Source organism: Molothrus ater, chromosome 7 (assembly GCF_012460135.2).
Source record: "Molothrus ater isolate BHLD 08-10-18 breed brown headed cowbird chromosome 7, BPBGC_Mater_1.1, whole genome shotgun sequence".
In the NCBI taxonomy this organism is placed as follows: Eukaryota; Metazoa; Chordata; class Aves; order Passeriformes; family Icteridae; genus Molothrus; species Molothrus ater.
The window spans coordinates 36,266,644-36,288,230 of record NC_050484.2 but is presented as its reverse complement, the minus strand read 5'-3'; the positions used below and the strand labels follow the sequence as shown (position 1 = coordinate 36,288,230).

The window sequence follows — 21,587 nt, the reverse complement described above, 5'->3', positions numbered from 1 at the left end:
AAAAATAATTATTATTATTATTGTTGTTGTTATTAATTGTGTAGCCCCAGCACAGGGCAATAAAATCAAGCTGTGGCAAGAGAATGAGAAACTTCATCATAAAATAAAATTTTAAACATTAAAATAAAATAAAATAAAACAAAATAAAATAAAGCTGGAGATTGCCCCAGCCAGGACAAGTCCCCAGAGGAGGCAGGTGAACCCTGCCTGTTGTGATGAACAGCAGACATGTTCATAAATTGTTTTTTTTTCTCTAATAACACCTTGGAAACCCTTTCTGAGGGCCTGGATACACAAAAAAAGCAATTCCTAAGAAATATCACAGCAACATTTGGGGAATTGGGTGTTATTGCCTCATTTTGCATCCTCAGAACTCCTCAGAGAAGGGGATGGCTTGGCTGAGTTTAGTGATCGCGTTCTCCATCCCAAACCCAACAAAAATTCATTTTAGGGACAGAAACAATGCAATCAAATGTTTGAAGTGAGCAATCCAAGATTTGACAGCAAATCTGGGGCAGCACCAATTATCAGGTTTTTCCATCTCACAGATTGCTGTCTCTAATGGCCAAAATAATGATAATTAGCAATTTAGTATCAGGAAATCTCTAACCGCCTGTAGTACCTGAATGGGCACAGACACATCAAAAATCACATTTGGAGTGAAAATTCCTGGCACCTCTCCTACCTTGGACCTCCAGCATCACTTCCCAGCAGGAGGGATTGTTATTTCAAGGACTTTTATCAAGGCTTAATGAGAGTATTATGAAATTTCAGGTTTAAGCCTGGCTGACACCTTTTCCACTTGAATTTCAGCCAGCTAATAAGAACAGCTGGGACAGAATCATTAAACAAGGGGCTCAGGAGCAAAATGTAAAGGGATTTTTTAGGCTGGTTTATTTATTTTAGTTTCTTACCTCCTCTTGATCCAACATTTGCTGCTTTAATTTTTCAGCCAGCTGGCTCTGCTGGTTGATTTCGTCATCCTGCAATGAAACGGGGGGGAGATTTTTAATTCCTTTTCACAGCTCTCATTTGATCACTTTTTATTTCCTCTTTCTAGGAAAGAAAGGGGAATAAAACTTTGTGCATGTTTGAGTGGTATGAGGGGGGATAAAACTAAATATACATAAATAAATATACATAAATATACCATAAATAAATAAATATACACAGAGCTCTGCTGTAAAAGCTGTTAACACTGGTATAAATGGTGATATTTTGGGTTGGGGATCCCTTTGTTTGGGATCAAATATCTTCTCATTTCCTACAGTCCTGTCTCAAATTATGCTTCCCATGTTTTCTAGGGAAAAACTCAAACCTGCTCCAGTTCCTTCTGGAATAATTTCCTGGGCTTTGCTGCTTTTGATGAGGAAAATGAAACAATGACTGATTTTTTTTTCCTTTTCCTGATCAATATGTAAAAGCTGGAGAGTGCAATCAGAGAAAAGCTGTCATTTCTTACAGAAAACTGCTCTTTTCAGTGCCACCAGACTGTGCAGGGAGACCAAAATTCAGGTTTAAACACAATTCCTCTGTGTCCACAAACAGCCAAACCTCAATATTAACAGGCAAGGACACACTGGGCTTTTTTGCTGCTATTTTCCTGCTAATTACGAGTGAATTTTAAAACTGAGTATTGATGTATTGATTCATGATGAGAGCTGCCCTTTATTTTTTTTTTGCTGCTCTCATCCAGGGTGGTGAATGGGCTTTTTCTGGGCCTTTTTTTCCCCTCCATTTTTCATCTTCCCACAAGCCAAAGCTCTTAATGGCTGGAGAAGGGAATTGCTGAGAGCTTTAAGTGCCACTGGTGTCCCTCAAGCTGTGCAAAGAAATAAACAAATAAATGAGCCCTCTGGGCTGTGTTGGCAGCTCCAACAACACGAGCAAAAGAGGATGGGGATGTATTTTCCTTTACATTCTAGGGGTTTTTTCTCCCCCGGTGACTCCAAGATGACATTACAGTTTGCTGAGGGATTTTACACACAAATCACTGAAGAAAAGGACTTAAAACTATCAGAAATCTTGGCTCTGATTTCCTGGAGAGTGCTCCCAAACACTGTCTGCTCAGGGAGAAGGGGTAGAAAGCCTACAGGGTCTGCTTTTATGCAGTATTTGGAATTTTCCAACGTTTTCGAGTTCACAATAGAAATAGAAGGGAAAATACACAAATAGAGCAAAAAAAGAAGTAGAGCAAAAATACGCAAGTAGAAGAAATAGAGCAAAAATACAAAAATCTTGGCAAGAATTGTCCATTCCCACCTGGAATCCAACATTCCCCCAATGGAATCCAACATTCCACCCATGGGATCCAACATTCCCACCTGGGATCCAACATTCCCCCATGGAATCCAACATTCCCACCTGGAATCCAACATTCCCGCCTGGCATCCAACATTCCCCCCATGGGATCCAACATTCCCACCCAGAATCCAACATTCCCCCATGGAATCCAACATTCCCACCTGGGATCCAACATTCCCCATGGGATCCAGCATCCCCACCTGGAACCCAACATTCCCACCCTGGAATCCAACATTCCCCCATGGAATCCAACATTCCCACCCAGAATCCAACACTCCCCCCTGGGATCCAACTTTCCCATCTGGGATCCAACTTTCCCCCCTGTAATCCAACATTTCCACCCTGGGATCCAACATTCCCACCCAGGATCCAACATTTCCATCCGGGATCCAACATTCCCCCCTGTAATCCAACATTCCCACCCGGGATCCAACATTCCCATCCGGGATCCAACATTCCCCCCTGTAATCCAACATTTCCCCCTGTAATCTAACATTTCCACCCTGGGATCCAACATTCCCACCCGGGATCCAACATTCCCCCATGGAATCCAGCATTGTCACCTGAAATCCAGCATTCCCACTTGGGACCCAGCATTCCCACCTTATCATCCAGCTGCCTGTAGAGGCTGGCGATCTCCTCGTCATATTTCTGCTTCTCCTCCGTGGAGATGCTGGCGACCACGGGGGTGATGTTATCAATGATTGGGGTGTTATCACAAGGCTCCAGGTTCTTCTGGTCCTTGGCACTGATCTGCTCCTCCTCAGGCACAGCTTCTCCTGCAGGGACACAGCTCATGAAATTCCTGCAATCCCAAATCCAGGGATTCTCCAGGACGGCCGTTCCTGGTCAAGGAAGGGCTTTGTGCCACTTCCAGGGATACAAATGACAAGGAAAAGGTGGGGAGGTGGCCGCCCTCGTGATGGTGATGGTCCCATGGAAATGCAAACTCCCTGTGACGCCTCAGGGTTTAGATTTTATGTTTTTCAGGCTCTGTGCTGCTTTAGGTGCAGCTCTGAGCTTCACATTCAGCGTCGCTGAGCTTTGTGCACAGAGCAGGGAGACAAAACAATTCCTGCTCCAGCTGGGCACCAAGGACAAATGACCCAAATCTCAGGTTGGTGCTCCCAAGAGCACAAACAGCTGTGGAAGAGGTTTTACAGCAGCTTCTGTGAGCCACAGAGAACTTTGACAAGAGGATCCATCTTTAACCCTGAAAGAGTTTTCTACCAAGGTCTTTGACATAGAAACCAAGAAGGAAAGAAGGATAAATAAGGGAAACCTGCAGCTGCCTGTTCCAATGAGCACTTTGTTTGTTTCTTGTGACCAATGAGTAAAGTGCAAACTTCTGAGCTTTGTAAGAATGCATAAAAAGCATGCATGCTGGAATAAAAACAGTTTGAAGCCTTCTGAAAATGGAGTGTGTTGCTTTGGACTGTCACTGTCTCAACTACAACAAACCCCGTGGGCTGGAGAGAGAAAAACAAGCAGGGTGGGACTGCAGGGGCTAAAGCTGGGATGGGACAATGAACTGCAAGGTGCAAATGGAGCAGAACTGATCCCAGGGAGAGAGCCCGGGAGCGCTGGTGCATTTTGGGGCCATTTTGGTTCATCTTGGGTGCAGCCCTGGCTGGGCTCTGGTGCTGCCCAAGGTGGATCCATGGAGGAGATGCTTGGAATGAATCCCTGCTTCATTCTGGGACTCTGCCCAGCCCCTGCTCCAGGGCAGCCTGCACAAGGCATCACAGGCACTCTGTGAGGTCTTTTCCAACCTTGATGATCCCATAAAATCCAGCAGCAAGTTGAACACTGACAGCACAGAACTCCTGGCTCTCCTTTCACTCCCTTGATAGTCAGGATTAGCTCCATGGATTAACAGAGGTGTAAAAAAGTAGGGAAACCCCCCAATTTGCAGCCTAAAATCTGCTGGCATTTAAATATCTCTTCCTCCAGGATTTCCAGCTCCAGGATGGACCAGCACAGCTGTGTTTAAAACAATATTCAACTTTTACCTTGCAAATTCCAGCACAAACACCAACTTCCAGAGGTTGCCTGTACAAAGCAGACAATTCCCTACAAAATCTTCTCCCCAAGGAATATTTCCTTCAGGAGCAGCCCTGGGCTACAACGACAGCCTCAGAGATGAGGGATGGGTGAGCTGCTCATGGCAGAAATTAAACCCACCCTCACCAGAGGCTGGGGAAGCCCCTGGATGCTGCACAGGTTTCTCATGGGGTGGGAAGGGGAAAAGTTTTTTTCCTTTTCCAGGAAAAAACTCCAATATTTTAGCTCCTGAAAGTTTGCCAGCCATTCCTCTTGCCAATTTATCACACTGGCAGGGGAACAGGTCAACAGGACCAATAGATCAAAGCCCAGAAAGGCTGAGTGAGGCCCCAGAGCAAAACAAAAAGGGCAAGAAAAAGCACAAGATGATTTTTTTTTTTCCCAGCTGAAAGCATGGAAAAAGTGGAATTTGAAACCAAGCAGCATCACCTCTCTCAAGGTACTTGACTCCAAATGTTTTCTGCCCTATTTCTGAAGGCTTGATGGCATTTTCTATTATTAATGAGGGAAATGGGAATTGATTTTTTGCTGTTGAAGCAGGGAAGGAAAGGTGGGTTTGGTTAGAATGCAGGGCCTTCTACACAAAAAATGTTCCTCAGGCTGTGGAGAATCCACCAGGATAAACATTTTGGGATTAAACATTCCCAAAAGGAATGCTTAATTTCTCATTCATTGGATGAGAACCTCCTGCCTGTAAAACACAGAAAAATTGGGCACCTGGAAGCTGAAATGCTCAGCTCACCCATTCCCTGACACCCTTTTAATTTGTAGAATAAATCCTTAATTCCTGGAATAAGCTGTACTGCTGGAATATTGTCCAAGGTAGGGTTGCTGGGACACTTCCCTTTGTAAAAAGCCTCCATCCTTCCAGAGGATGGGAGTGCACAAGGTCAGACAAGAAATCAATGATCTTTTGAATGCATTGCTGGGTAACAGCAGCACCCAGGGAGGGGAGGAGGATATTTAAACAAAAGGATCCGTGCAGGCTTTTGTAAAAAAAAAAAGCTTTGGTGTGGGTTTTTTGTATTGTTGGTTTGGAGGTTGGGGGTTGATTTTTAAAATGGGAAATAATTCAAACTAAGGCTGGTTCGCTGCCAGAAATTATCTGCCAGTGTTCCAGACTGAATTACATTTTTAAAATCTGGTTTTTCAATAAAAATTCTTTCATTTGTGTGTATCCATATTCTGCCTCCTGTACCATCCTACAGCTGATGTTACAGCCTACCCTGAACAGCAATTCCCCACTTTTCTAATCAGAAAATTGGCTGATCTCAACAAAAATTTTCATTTAGAAGCCACAGGAGCAGACAAATGGTGATTCTTTTAAACAGATGCCACTCCCTGTCATTGTACTAAAGGGCTAATTACTCTAATGTGAAATTCAATTATAAAAAAATCCCCAAACCCAAGGTCCAATTACCTTAAAGCACAGTGATTCTCATGCCTGAGGAGCAGAGCTATTTAAAAAAAACCCCAAATATAATGACATTTTTCCTTTTTTTATTACTATCATTAACAACATTAACATTAGTGATTCCTCCTGCGTTCTCTGCCCTGAAATCACCAATTCTGGCATTTTCACTGGTTTCTCCCACAAATGGCTGCTGGTTTCCCTGGTTTTTGCTTATTCACCTTCCATTATTATTATGAACTGTGAGTTATAATGTGAATTTAGATGTAGTGGCCAGACACAATTAATAAAAATTGTGATTTTAGGGCAAGAATTCAATGCAGACACATTCAACTCCCAGTTTTTGGCACCTACCATTCCTCCACCTGTTCAGCTCCAGCTCCAGGTGCTGGATAACGTTCTTTAAACTCTTGTTTTTGTCCTTCTCCTTCTCATACTTCTTCTTCCACTCCTCTGCTGTCAGCTCCAGGTTCACAGACACTGTGTTCTTGATGGTCTTCGCCCTGCAAACAAATCCCAGGGCAGCTGCTTTGGGGTTTTTATCCCAGTGCAACCGTGGGGATTGGGGATTTTTCCATCATTCAGAGGGAAATGAACGGGGAAATTGTGGATTCCCCATCCCTGGAAGTGCCCAGGGTAGGGAAGGGAAGAGGAAAGAGAGGAAAGAGAGAGGAAAGAAAGAGGAAAGGAAAAAAGAAAAAGGTAAGAGAGAGGAGAGGAAAGAGAGAGGAAAGAGAGAGGAAAGAGAGAGGAAAGAGAAGAAGGAAAGAGAAGAAGGAAAGAGAAGAAGGAAAGAGAAGAAGGAAAGAGAAGAAGGAAAGAGAAGAAGGAAAGAGAAGAAGGAAAGGAAAGAAGGAAAGGAAAGAAGGAAAGGAAAGAAGGAAAGGAAAGAAGGAAAGGAAAGAAGGAAAGGAAAGAAGGAAAGGAAAGAAGGAAAGGAAAGAAGGAAAGGAAAGAAGGAAAGGAAAGAAGGAAAGGAAAGAAGGAAATGGAAAGGAAAAGAGAAAGGGGAAAGGGGAAAGGACATTCCTGCCTCCCTAGGCAAAAACATCCCAAATTTCAACCCTCTTAACAGCCACCACCACTTTATTATTCTGAAAGTGCTCAGCTCCAACCCAACCCAACCAATTGTGCCAGGAAATGCAAAGCAAGCAGAAAACAATGCCCAGCACCTACTCCAGCAAATCCACATTGAAAAGGGAAACCAAACCAATCACTATGAATTAAGAAAGCCTCAGATCTTTGCCCTTCACTGCTCAGACACTGAGTCCCTTCAAATGCCTCCAGTGCTGTTGAATAAAGCAGATAAGGATAACAGATAAACCCTCAGCAGTTTATAAAGCCCCAGTGATTTGCACTCTGTGGCAAGCAGGACTTTTATTACCTTAAAAGTATTTTTTAAATAACCTTGTGCTTTTAAAATAATTTCCTGATGGTCAGGGTTTACACTTTGCTAAAAGCACAGCTCAAGTTTCCACTCATTCAACTGTACCAGGGCAAAAAAAACCCCACCACACCAGGAAGATTCTCCTGATGATGGATGAAGCCCTTACTGACAACTACAATTAAAAATGAGATAAAAACACGAGGAAAGATGGAGTAGAAAAAGAAAAAGCTGATTCACTACTATCAAAGGAGCACTTGTACAGTTTGATTGGTACAAGAGCTCCTCTGAAGATGGATTTCATTCCTGACATTTATTTTAATGGTGACATAACTCTTTCTTTTCCCAGGAAAAATCAGCAATCAGCCACGAGTCATGGACCTTCCCTTTAATGCCACCGAGCTCCTCAGTTGTGTCACATCAGAAAAATGAGACACAACAACCCCAGAGCCTGGAAAAGGACCCTCATTCCCACCATTCCCACCCAAAATCCTGCCAGAGAAAGTTGTGCATGGATAATCCATGGGTTGCTCTGCACAGAGCACCAGCCCTCCCAGGGAAATACAAATTATTTCCTTCCTGACAATTCAGAATTCCTGGAAATTCAGTTGCTGTCCATGAGGGAGCGCCTCACAAATATTTCCCTGTTTTCCCAGTTCTTGCACCGCCATCCTGGTCCTCAGTGAGGATCACCCCCAAAATGTTCCTCCTCCCAGGAAACTGTTGAATATTTAGCCAGGATGTGCAGAGTCAGTCAAAAAACTGCCTTGCCCCAAAAACGGGCAAATTTTACTCATTACTGGAGAGAGGAATGAAGCCAGGGGGAACGTAACCTGAAACTGCACTTGGAAGCTGCAGTTCAGAGTTGTTCATGCTCTTGATTTCATTCCTGCATATCAGGATCCTTGGTTTTGCTCAACACATGATCTGATCAGTAGAAATTTGGATCTTCAATAGCTAAAAACCATGTTCAGCTCACAATGGGGGGAAAAAACCTACAAGGCAAACTGATTTTGCTCATGGCCACTGCCTCTTTTTGCAGTCCAGAAGGCTCCACGTGGTGGAAAACAACCCAAATTTAAACAAAGACAAAGCTACTGTATCCTGAAACTGTTCAACTCTCTTTAAACACTCCTAACTTGCCAGTATTCTTCCTTTCTGCTACTACACAAATCAAACAAAACAAGTAATTTTCCAAAGGATCCCAGTTCTCCCCAATTACCACAAAAAGCAGTAATTACATAATGAGCCTGACCTATTTCTGCAAACCTTCCCAATGCATTTCATATCACTCTTGTCAATAAACACGCGAGGAAGAGAAATTTTCTTTCTGGATCCTTCCATAATTTTTGTTCTTGAATTGTCCAGATCTCCAAACATCAGGTCCATGAGCTACCATGGCAAGCTCTCAACGCTGTCAATATTACAGAGCCCACACTCTTTAATTTTCCTAATTTTTAGAGATGTTTTTACAGCCATAACAATGATCCCTGAGGTGGAATTGGAGGAGAAGACAACTCTTAAAAGCATCAACACCACTGTTAGACAAAGCAAAACTGAATTTTTCCACAGAAAACTGCCCAGTGCCTTTACCTTTCTTAGCAGGCCAAAAAAGAGATGTGGTGGAAAAAAACCCATTTTCACAGCAAGTCAAATGTCTTGTGTTCTACAACTGCTAATTTTTTTTTTTTTTTGCACAGTCCTAACTTGCTGATATTTTTCCTTCCTGCTGCTACACAAATAAAACAAAATTTGGATTTTCTGAAGTCTCCAATAAAGCAAGACTGAATTTTTCCACAGAAAACTGCCCAGTGATTTTATCTTTCCCATAAAAATTCAAGGAATTAAGATAACATCTTAACTTTTCTGCAGGAAAATCAACCAGGAAGGAATTAAAGAACTTCTGATAGACATTCTTCCATGGATTGCCCAATCCTTCCCCACTTTTCAACCCCACTCTGCTCCCAAGCAGAGCAGCTGCTCCAACATTAACCTGGATTTTCCTGGAGGATTTTCCCGGAATCACTGGCAATAAAGAGCCAGCTCTCTGAAGCTCTCCAGATTTTTTTACCAAAAAAAGCTCTGGATTTCAAGGGAGGAGGGATGCATCCAGGCAGATCCCATGGGACTCACCTCTGGCCAAACATCAGGGTGGACTTGGTCTCGGCCTCGTTGAAGACGGAGGGGGAGCAGCAGATGACGATGGTGGTCCTGCAGTTCCCCCCCAGGGAATCCTGCAGGATCCTGGTCATTTTGCTGTCTCGGTAGGGAACGTGGGTTTTCTAATCCAAACACAAGAAAAGACAAGAGCAATTGTTTTAACCAGAGAGGAGGTGTCCCAGACTGCAAGGCAAGATGTATTCTATTGCCATCTGTATGGCAGCTGTCTTTTGTCAAGTGGGCATTTTCCTTATCTCTTCCACAACCAATCCTCCCTCTGGGGGGACACCTGCTGATAACAGCCATTGAATGTCCCTGCATGGCTGATAAGAACTACAGCATCCCACTGGGAGATGTGAGCCCAGAGGGAGGAGCCAAGCATTCCTACCCGGATATAATCTGGAGATTCTGGAACACCAGCCAAGCATTCCTACCCGGATATAATCTGGAGATTCTGGAACACCAGCCAAGCATTCCTACCCGGATATAATCTGGAGATTCTGGAACACCAGCCAAGCATTCCTACCCGGATATAATCTGGAGATTCTGGAACACCAGCCAAGCATTCCTACCCGGATATAATCTGGAGATTCTGGATCACCAGCACAGCTTCTCCACTGGATTGCCCAGAGGAACAGCAGCTGCCTCTGCCACTGGATCTTCAGAGGAAGAGACTGCACCTTTCTCCAGGATCCCTGCTCCAGCAGAACCAGCCCTGACACTGCAGGAGGGCTGAGCCACAATTCCCATGGGATTCTCCAGGATCCCTGCTCCAGCAGAACCAGCCCTGGCACTGCAGGAGGGCTGAGCCACAATCCCAATGGGATTCTCCAGGATCCCTGCTCCAGCAGAACCACCCCTGGCACTGCAGGAGGGCTGAGCCACAATCCCAATGGGATTCTCCAGGATCCCTGCTCCAGCAGAACCACCCCTGGCACTGCAGGAGGGCTGAGCCACAATTCCAATGGGATTCTCCAGGATCCCTGCTCCAGCAGAACCAGCCCTGGCACTGCAGGAGGGCTGAGCCACAATTCCCATTGGATTCTCCAGGATCCCTGCTCCAGCAGAACCAGCCCTGGCACTGCAGGAGGGCTGAGCCACAATTCCAATGGGATTCTCCAGGATCTCTGCTCCAGCAGAACCAGCCCTGGCACTGCAGGAGGGCTGAGCCACAATTCCAATGGGATTGCTGCCAACACCCTGACCCACAGGGTGTCAGGTTGGGTTCTGACTCTGGCAGTGTTGTTTTCAGTTTACTACATTGTTTATTTTATCCTTTTATTTTCTTCCCTATTAAAGAACTGTCATTTCCTGCTCCCATATTTTTGCCTGAGAGCCCCTTAATTTAAAATCTATAGCAATTCAGAGGGGTGGGGAGGGTTTACATTCTCCATTTCAGGGGAGGCTCCTGCTTTCCTTAGCAGACACCTGGCTTTCCAAACTGGGACAGGAGGTGAGTCCACGCTGGCAAGCGCCACAATTTGTTGTGATTGTGCCCAGATTTGGGAGCTGCTCCAGTGCCATCAGTGAGAATTAATTCCCCATTTCGGGCAGAACAGCCAAAGTTCCACTGGTTTGTGACAACATTTTGTTTGTTAGTATTTTATTAACAGCCAACACTTTCTCCCTTCAGAGCTGAAATGTTAGCTCCTTTTACTCCATTCCTTTTTTTCTCTGTAGATGGCAAAGAAGCAGGTAAATAAATAAAAACCCCTCCTCACCCCCAGCCAGGATTACTTACAGTTCCCTCTGCCAAGGCCGAGATCACATTGCCCAGAGCAGACAAAGACTTATTGATATTTTTAGCTTCATCCAGAACTGCCCCCTCTGCTCCAGTTTTGCTGACCTGCAAAGAGAGCAGGAAAGAGTCAGGTTCTGCTCCAGCACAAAGCTCCAGCCTCGCAAAGCTGCGCCTAAAGATGCTCCTGGAGGAGCAAAACCTGGCTTAGCTCAGCATGGGCTGGGAGAATTTTACATCAACTTTTTACATCCCATTTTTATATCAACTTTTATAACTTTTTTGGGAGTGCAAGCCTGGAATAATTCCACTTTTCTCCCACTCCAAGAGCAAGTTGTAATTTTATCTTAATTCAGGGAGAATTTTATTCAGGGAGAAGTCTGTGCTCACCTGAGGTCATTTGGGAACCACTCCCAAAGCCAAGCTGTCCTTATAGACAGGGAGCACCACCCCAGTGGTCCCAAAATGAGCATCTTGCCTTTTTATGCTTGCATGGACCAAAAAATATCAAAAAGCGTAGATTTTCTTCACGGTCACTGCTTCCTTTTGCAGACCAAAAACAAGATGTGGTGGAAAACAACCCAATTTTCACAGCAAGACAAATGTATTGTGTTCTGCACTGCTAAATTTTATTTTACACAGTCCCAACTTGCTGGCATTTTTCATTTCTGCTTCGACACAAATAAAAAAAATTGGACTATCTAAAGTATCCAAATACAGGATCAATCCATATATTTTTCTCTACATTAAAACTATCTCTACTTTCACCTAAAAATGCCCCTTGACATGAAGGAAAAGCAGTTGTGTCCTTTAAGACAACCTACCCAAGAAATCCATACTTCAGGCTTTCTGTACCAAAACAAACCACAAAAGTTGATTTTTTCAGAGGAGAGGAACGCCTGCCCAGGCCCTCATTTTGTAAACATCATAAAGAGCTTTTAATTTAACAAATCTATGCAATCATAGACATTAATTACTGATTAATTACTCTGATGGATCACTTCTGCATTGTACCCATGGGTTATCAATTAACCTGTTCCGATGAGCAACCCAAAATCCCAATAAAGCTGATTTGAAACACTCTGGAGGACCCCAGAATGAGAACTGGGAAACATTTTTGCATTGCAGCACTCTTCCAAAGCATTCCTCTTTTGGTAAATAGATAAAAGTAATTTTCTGGGGTTTATTTTTCTACATTGGAAAGCAGGAATAGTCATCACAATCAAGATTCAGGGAGCTTTGAGCAGACTTGAAAACTGCATTAACTGCTGGTATTTCACTCATTTAATATGTGGAATAATTACAAAAAAAACCTGGAAACAGGACATGACAAAATAAGCAAGTTAAAATATGTCTAATTTGGTAAATTATATTTAAATTTTATAAATATATTTAAATATAAATATTTTCTATACATATATAAATATATTTAACTTATATTAAAATTATTTCTATATTAAAATATCTACATTTTATATTATTATATATAAATTATATAAAAATTACATTCCTTTTTTCAGCTACACAGATGTAAATGTCAAAGCATATAAAAATACACTGGTTCTACTCATTCCATTATAAATTCAGATTTTGGGAGGGTTGTCTTTGATGCCAATAATTCTGATCTGCTCCTTTTTTCCATCCCACATTCAAAAATAAAAATTAAAATAGCCTTTTTAATTATAATCTAAGGTGAGAGCTCTGTGAGACACCCTCCCATCCTCAGTGTGGGGTCCCAGCGGAGGAAAAAGAGGAATTTACCTTCTCACTGCCAGCCAAGTCCACCAGGTACAGCTTCCCACTGAGCTTCTTCTCCGTTTCCACGTTCTCCTGTTTGATGTTGATGAGGAAGATGCTGTGGCTCCTCGAGCTGTGCTCGTTCATGTCTGAAATCACAGGGCACAGCTTCTGCTAAAAATGCCTTTCAAACCTGGCAGGGGGTTCCATCGCATCTGAATTCCCAAATCCCAGAGGAGCTGGGCAGGTCTTGGTGTGACTCACAGGATTCACAGAATTCAGAGGATTCAGAAGATTCACAGAATCACCAGGTTGGAGGAGGCCTTCAAGATCATGGAGTCCAACCCAGCCCCAGCCCCTCAGCCAAACCCTGGCACCCAGTGCCACATCCAGGCTGTGTTAAACACACCCAGGGATGGGGACTCCACCACCTCCCTGGGCAGCCATTCCAGAGCTTTATCACTTTTTCCTGATATCCAACCTGAATTTCCCTTGGCACAGCTCGAGGCTGTGTGCTCTGGGTGTGTCAGTTCCTGGAGACAGAGCCCAGCCCCAGCTGAGCACAGGCACCTTTCAGGAGCTGTGAGAGTGATGGGGGCAGCCCTGAGTCTCCTTTTCTGCAGGCTGAGCACCCCCAGCTCCCTCAGGGGTTCCTCTCAGGGTTTGTGTTCCCAGCCCCTCTCCAGCCTCCTTGTCCCCTCTGGATGTGCTCAGTGTCCCAAGCTGAGGGGCCAGAACTGGGCACAGCACTCAGGGTGTGCCCTCAGCAGTGCTGAGCACGGGAGGAGAATGCATATAAGTATATACATATAAATATTTATAATCTATAAACATATAAATATAAATATATTCTTTTATAAACTGAGGTTCTGCCAGATCCACCTCTTGGATCAGGGACACCTTCCAGTATAAATTTGGGAAGAGGTCCTTTTATCCCCATTCATGCAACACAGCACCAACAGGTTTGGATTATTATGGGGTATAATTCCTGAAGATTTGCTTGTTCTGGTGTCCCTGGAACCCAACCCAAGGCCCTGCTTTGCTGGGAAAAACAGGCAGGGGTTGAAAACTGCCCTGCACTCTCTGGCTGCTGCTTGAGCAGGGAATTATGGCCCAGAGGAAAATGTAACTCCAGCATTTTATCCCTTTCTAACTCCAAACTATCTCCACTCCCAGCACCAGTCCCTGCTGGGATGGTTTATGGAGCAATTCCAGTTAATGCCAGGCCTGGAATTCCCAGTGCAGAGCTGAAAGTCACAGAGCCCCTGTACGAAGGCACACTCAATTAACTCAATTAAGTGGCAGTGCTATAATTTCAGTGCTATAATTTATATATATTTCAGCGGCATTAAATCATCCACAAAGTCACTCCCAGGCCTTGATGGACAGGAGGTGCTGGAACCCAGGGTGCCATTTTTAGACTTTCTGTGTTTTTAAGAACAGACCCTCAAAAAACCACTATTTTTGACCTGAGGCCATAGAGAAAGCTTCCAAAATTGATTAATAACACTAAAATTACAGGTGTGGAGTTTGAACAGAAGTGTGTAATACATACAGTAGAAAACTTAGAGTTTAAGGTTTCAGAATATAGTCATATATGTAAAACTAAGAGAAAAGTTTGAAAGCAGTAGCTAATCATTCTCTTCACCTTCTTCTTCATAGGTTTGGGTAGTATTTTATAATTAGACAAAAAAATCCACAATGCCAGACAAGTAATTAGCTATTAAGTTAAAAGTGAAAATAATTTTTGTCATTTCTTAATTTGATAGTTTTTCCTTAAAAAACATTGCAAAGATGGATACAAGACCATTTTTACAACTTATTGGTAATTATTATACAGTATTTTTAAAATTTATTTCTATAGTTTAATAATCTACTATATTTTATTTATTTATTTATATACTTTATTATTGTACAGTATTTTTCTTATTAGTAAAATAAGTAAAATATCTGTGTAGAACTCACAGCTTGAGTTTTTTTTATTTATGGTTTATTTATATAGTTTAATAATATAGTATATTTATTTTTTTTATTTATATGCTTTATTATTATACAGTATTTTACTTAGTAAAATAGAACTCACAGCTTGGGAAACTGCAATATATAAATATATACAGTACACATTTTAATATAAATATATAAATATATTTTATATGTTATATAAATATGTAAAATTTTATGTGTAGATATATCAAAATATAAATATATAAAATATATTTTATATATAATATATAAAAATATATATTTAAAGTAAAAATTTAATTTTATTTGCTGTGGAACTCAGCAGATAGTGTAGAACTCAATTGGGAAACTGCAATGTATAAATATATAGTATATATATTAATATAAATATATAAATATATGATATCGATTATATAAATAATATATATCTATATATATTTATAGATATATATCTATATATATTTATAGATATATATCTATATATAGAAATATATATATTCTATATATATATTCCTATATATATAGATATATAGATATATATATCTATATTCTATAGAAATATATATATTTATATATCTAAAATGTAAATATATAAAGTATATAAAATATATAAATAATATTTTTAAAATAGAAATTAAATTTTATTTTAAAATAAAATATATTAAAAAAAAAACCATATGAGTCTAAACACAAAACACCATCTCAAACACCTCCAGCCCCAACCTTGACAGGAACAAAAACCCCAAGAACCAGCATTTAGTGGTGAGTTCCCAGCCTCCAAGGAGGGTCCATGAATGCTCTGGCAGCGGCAGCAGCCGCCCCTGGGGGAGGGAATTCCAGGGATCTGGGGACACTCACTTGTCACAGCCACGTGCCTGTTGGCCTTGCCCTCGTCGATGACATCCAGAACTTCCTCAGGGCTGGACACAAACCGTTCTGTGCAGCCCTGGGGACAGAGGGGGCAGTCAGCAGCGTTCCTTTAGCACTAACGAGCACGGTAATTAGGCACGGTAATTAGGAGAAGCGTCAGCAGCCCCCAGGAGCCGACCCCACCTCGGGCTGACTTCCAGGGACACGTGGGACCCCATTTCCTCCCACAGGGTTAAAGACTCAGTGAAATCCAGACACACAGCATGAAGTTTTCCACAGAAAACATGCTGTTCCATGTTCTTCCATGAAAGTTTTCAGTAACAACACATATTCCTAATTTGGGTTAGATTTCATACCCCAGTTAATTTAATTTAGTCAACCCCAAGTTAATCTTTCTCCCTCAAACTGCAATACAAAGTGCAAAGTCATTCTCTCTCCATGCAGTATTACTGAATAAATTATTTGATCAATTTCTATTTGCTCCTCAAGCTGAGAATAAACAGAAAAATATTATATATATATTATTTAGGCTCACATATGTTCATATCAAGCATATTGCATTCAATTGAGGGCCCAGAAAGTCATAAAACAAATTCCTAACCCAACCAATCTGTTCTGAAATATTGAGAGATTACAGCACCCATGTAGCAAAATATTAAAGAACAAAATTCCTCAAGTTGTTCTCTTTCATATCTGACATGAAAGAGGAATATGAATACTTAAAATTTAACAGCATCCTAACAAAATGGCAATGTTCAAAGTCAGGAGAATAAAACAAACATGATTCAAGCCCATTAATATTTCAGGAAACTTGTTTAAACCCAGGAGCCAGCACAACTTGAACACTCAAGTCTTCAAACAGGAGCTGAATTATTTCAGCAAATAACACTGGATGCAAATGGAAATGTGTAAATAAATGCATTTGTGGGAAAGAATGAGAAGCTGGGGGTTAAATTATTCTTTTACCTTAACATAGGGGACTCTGTTTTTATCTTCATGTACAGCAAGGTTTGTCTTTGACACTGGAGAGAGACGTGGAGATCATCAGGAATATTCCAGAGGTAACAAATCAACAAACAAACAAACAAACAAATAAAGTGTCAGCTCCAGGCATGACAGACACATTTTGGGGATGGAAATTTGTATTTGAGATCTGCATTCAAAAAAACCCATAGAAATTCCCCATTCCTAATGAACCTCCAATATTTCTGACACACAGAAATTGTTTCCTGCTCTGTCAATTTTGTACCTGCTCATTTAAATTTAACTTTGGGGCACAAAAGCTTTTGGTTACTGCTTGGGTGAATTAAATAAACCCAGACTAAGCTGGGCTTTGGCAAAGCAGAGGAGACAGGAGAGCAGCCTGGAATTCAGAGCAGCTCAGAGCTACATTTGCAGACATTTCTACCTTTATAGACATTTCTACATTTACAAAAATTTCTACATTTACAAAAATTTTTATGTTTACAGCCACTTCTACCTATATAGCCATTTCTATATTTACACATATTTCTACTTTTGGGAACATTTCTATATTTACACTTATTTCCACATTTACAGTGCTTTCTGTCCTCACACTGATTAACAAAATTCACTTTTATTAACACAGCCTGCAGAGGCAGAGACATGAGCTGTGAGAGAAGCAGATGCTCCCCACCAGCCTCCCTGCCAGAAGCAAGGGATAATTCCAAACCTCTCCCTGCACTGTGAAATCAGGTTTTTTATCATTTTTCCTTGAAGAACAGCCCTTGCCGAGCCCTGCCTGTCAGGCTGTGAGATCCTCAGAGCTCTCTGATTCACAGCAGAGCTCGTGCTCTGCAGAGGCAGGTGCACAGCATCAGGTGGCTGGAACTGCCAAATTCTGCAGTTTAAATTTAATCCTCTCCCAAATAAAGTCACTGCTCCCCCCGCCCAGGCTTTGGGGCAAAGCTCTGGATGAAGCCGAGGCACTCGGTCAAGTAAAACACAGAACTTACCATCAAGCAGGTCCCTGATTTTGTCCAAATATATCTCAAAGTAGGAAACCTAATTAAATAATCACAAACATCACAGATTTAAACGTTGCTGATTTAATGTCTTGCTGCCTCTGTGTTTCCATCCCTGTCAAAGCACCAAACTAAAAATAAAACCCCACCTCCCACACAGTTTGAATTCCATCTTTCATGGGAACACATTTGTACCTTGAATGATTTACAAGCCATTGATCTTCCTCCATTTATCAATGGAAAAGTACACAAAAAAAAACCCTGCAGACAAACCTTATCTTCTTTTTTTTTTATTATTTTTGTAACATAGGTAAAATTGACAAAAGAATATCAAAAAGAATATCAAACCAATCCAGCTCCTGCCATATCTGTGCAGCTGCAGGTTTGAGGATTATAAAAACTGTACATTGATTTTCACCCCCCAAAAGACAGAGAGCACCTTCACCATTCCATTTCCATAAGCCTCAGCACTATATATTAAATTAAACTTTTAAATGAAGCACATGTGGTGCTTCTGCCTTGAATGAAATCCAAAGGAGAAAATGAAAATGAGCTTTGCTGTAACAAAGAGAGACAATTGTCCTCAAAAAAGAAAACAAACAAAAAAAAAAAGAGGAGAATGATTGAATGAATGAGTTTCTTAATAAAAGGGGATTTGACTCACAGAAGGAAACAGAAATATGTGAGGGGAGTAGGGCCTAACCCTTCTCTAATTAAGGTTTGCCCAGATTATTTAGCTGGAACAGCACATGGCTGCATTCTAGGCATCAATAAACCCCGGGCATTTCATAAAGTCTCATTTTCTGTCACCTGAAAAATGTCTGGGCTTTTTACACAGATGAGTTGAACTTTCCACATAAAACTGCTATTAAACACAAATATATTTTGAATTTTTGCCTTTACTTCCCCATTTAAAGCCCCCCTCTGGACCAGCTGATTCCAACAGCCCAGTTAGGCCAGACTTAATATCTCACATTGAGAGCCCACACTGCTCCAGAGGAGAGACCAAATTCTAAATGGATCCCCATTAGAGAGGGGGAGGAAAAAATGCCATTAATTTTCAGAGCTTCAATTATTATTCAATGATTATTAGTTCAATTATGAGGAGAGTGGGACAGTTTGGTTAAACCCAGGCTGCTGACAGAACATTTCTCTCCCTGACAGCTCAGGCAACTTTTTTGGGAGAGATTCATCAGCTCTGCTGGGAAATCTTTGGGAAAATTGTGGGATTTCCAATGGGACAGGCCAGGAATTCCCTCCAGGAGAGGAGGGATCAGTGGGAAATTCAGAGAGGTCTCTCCATATTTTACAATCCAAAGTCTCTGCAAGTATTTCACGGTTTATTTGGAATATTTTCAATTCCAATTTGGAATAATTCTTCTGTCTGTACCTCATTGCTGGGAAGGTTCCCAATACACAACCAAGCCCTTCCAGAAGCTGGTTCAGAGGTACAAGATGAGTAAAATAATAATAATTTATAGACAGGCAGACATTTCTGTCCTCACACTGATTAACTTTTAAAAATAACTGTGTCCTCACATGGATTAACTTTTACAAATAATTGTGTCCTCACACAGATTAACTTTTACAAATAATTGTGCTCTCACACTGATTAGCTTTATAAATATTCCTCTGGGGCTACTTCAAGGGATTTAATGCAAATAGCACTACAAAGTAAATTAACTTTTAGTTAATTCAAAGTCAGTAAATCTAACTTTTAGGTACAAAAAGCTCCACTCTCAGAGAGCAGCAGGAGAAGGGACAGTGGCTTCACACCCACCTGGGCTCAGCTACTGCAGCTTTTAGGTCTGGCTTAGTTTTGGGGCAGGGATGACACAGAAAACTCCTTTTCCCTGCAATCCATGGCAATTATTTTACTGAAAATCCCATTTTGCTGATGTCTGCTTGGACAGAAGCTCAGCCTGATCCCAGCTCTGCAGAGGGACCAGAGCCCCCAGAGCCGAGAGCTCCCCAGGAGCCCACATGGGCGGGGGAAATTCTGTTCTTCTCCCAGGGATTTGGGAGCTCACATGGCTGGGATCAAGGAAAGGGCCCATAAAAACCCTGCATCACCATCAGAAGGAATTCAAAAATCCCTTCTGAACATCCATGGACTGCCCAAGCCCTCCCCACCTTCCATCCCACATCCTGGAGACAGCGTGTCAGGATTTTCCCAAATGTCCCTGGTATTTATGGTCAGGAGCAGCAGGGTCCAAGCTCTGGAGGAGCTCCAGTAAATCAATTTTTGGTTCCAGCAAACCTGAGCTGGACACACCCTCCAGAAAATAAAAACCAAGAAGCAACATCAGCAACAAATCTTGGAATTTGTGTTGTAAAAGGGATGGAGGGGACAAACAAAACCCAAAAACCAGAAGATGCCAAGGCAGATTTCCCATGGACTTGTCCCAGCCAAGCCCTTCCAAAAGGGTGACTCCACCTAAATTGCACCCAAAAATTCCATGTGGATGTACCTTGATGTGGAACTCCAGGTTCTCATCCATGGAGTAGATGTGGTCGAAGATGTCGTGGGCGATCCTGGGGATGATTCCCATCAGCTGAGGGTCGTGGAGCTTCCCCTGGGGACAAAACCCAAAGGTGGCACCAAAGGGAGTCCCACGGCTGCCTTATTTTCATTGTTGTGTTATTTACAGGGGGTATACGGGAGGGCCTTGTGGATTTTATGGATATATTAATCTGTACTTTAGATTGTAATTAAGGAAATCCAGGTGTAAATCCTGAAGTGTGAGGGACACTCAGCCACACCTGCCGCTGCTTAAAATCAGTGGAAATTTCTGTGGATTTTTATTAAAAATAATAATATTTTATATATATATATATATATACATATATATATATGTGTGTGTGTGTATAATGTACTTATATGTACCTGTATAATATATAATAATACGTATATATGTATTTATTTTTTTATATATGTATATATGCATGTATGTATGTATATATAAAAAATCAATATTTTAGACTGTATTTAAGGAAATCCAGGTGTAAATCCTGAAGTGTGAGGGACACTCAGCCACACCTGCCACTGCTTAAAATCAGTGGAAATTTCTGTGGATTTTTATTAAAAATAATAATATTTAATATACATACATATATATGTTTGTGTGTGTGTGTGTATAATGTATATATATGTACCTGTATAATATATAATAATATGTATATATGCATGTATGTATGTATATATTAAAAAATCAATATTTTAGACTGTATTTAAGGAAATCCAGGTGTAAATCCTGAAGTGTGAGGGACACTCAGCCACACCTGCCACTGCTTAAAATCAGTGGAAATTTCTATGGATTTTTATTAAAAAATAATAATATTATATATATATATGTATGTGTGTGTATAATGTATATATATGTACCTGTATAATATATAATAATATGTATATATGTATTTATTTACATATATATATAAAAAATCAATATTTTAGACTGTATTTAAGGAAATCCAGGTGTAAATCCTGAAGTGTGAGGGACACACAGCCACAGCTGCCACTGTTTAAAATAAGTAGAAATTTCTATGGATTATTATTATTATTATTATTATTATTATTATTATTATTATTATTATTATTATTATTATTATTATTATATTTATATAGTATTTAATATATTATGTAATGTATAATATATATTACTTTTATATGCTATATATAAAATTATGGTTATTTTTGTTATATATATTTTAACACACATATATGTATGTGTGTATTTTAAAAAATCTATATTTTTGACTATGTTTAAGGAAATCCAAGTGTAAATCCTGAAGTGGAAGGGACACTCAGCCTCAGCTGCCACTGTTTAAAATCAGTAGAAATTTCAGTGGATTTTTATTTAAAATAATAATTTTGTAGTAGTATATTTGATTATTATATTTTGTTGTTAAATATAATTACACATTTTATAATATATTATATAATATATAGTACATATATTACTTTCATATATT

At 40.8% G+C, this 21,587-nt stretch overlaps 1 protein-coding gene across 1 annotated transcript in view; it reads right to left on the bottom strand.

Moving 5' to 3' along the window:
- Positions 1 to 21,587, bottom strand: part of KIF5C (kinesin family member 5C) — a 79,963-nt gene that overhangs the window by 23,934 nt on the left and 34,442 nt on the right. The window contains exons 4-13 of the mRNA XM_036386372.2: positions 20,087 to 20,191; positions 17,607 to 17,655; positions 16,597 to 16,652; positions 15,619 to 15,706; positions 12,823 to 12,947; positions 11,065 to 11,169; positions 9,297 to 9,445; positions 6,134 to 6,282; positions 2,908 to 3,083; positions 915 to 983 (exon numbers count right to left, since the gene is read on the bottom strand). Of these exons, the coding sequence (XP_036242265.1) occupies positions 915 to 983; positions 2,908 to 3,083; positions 6,134 to 6,282; positions 9,297 to 9,445; positions 11,065 to 11,169; positions 12,823 to 12,947; positions 15,619 to 15,706; positions 16,597 to 16,652; positions 17,607 to 17,655; positions 20,087 to 20,191 (1,071 nt within the window). The remainder of the gene's footprint in view (positions 1 to 914; positions 984 to 2,907; positions 3,084 to 6,133; positions 6,283 to 9,296; positions 9,446 to 11,064; positions 11,170 to 12,822; positions 12,948 to 15,618; positions 15,707 to 16,596; positions 16,653 to 17,606; positions 17,656 to 20,086; positions 20,192 to 21,587) is intronic.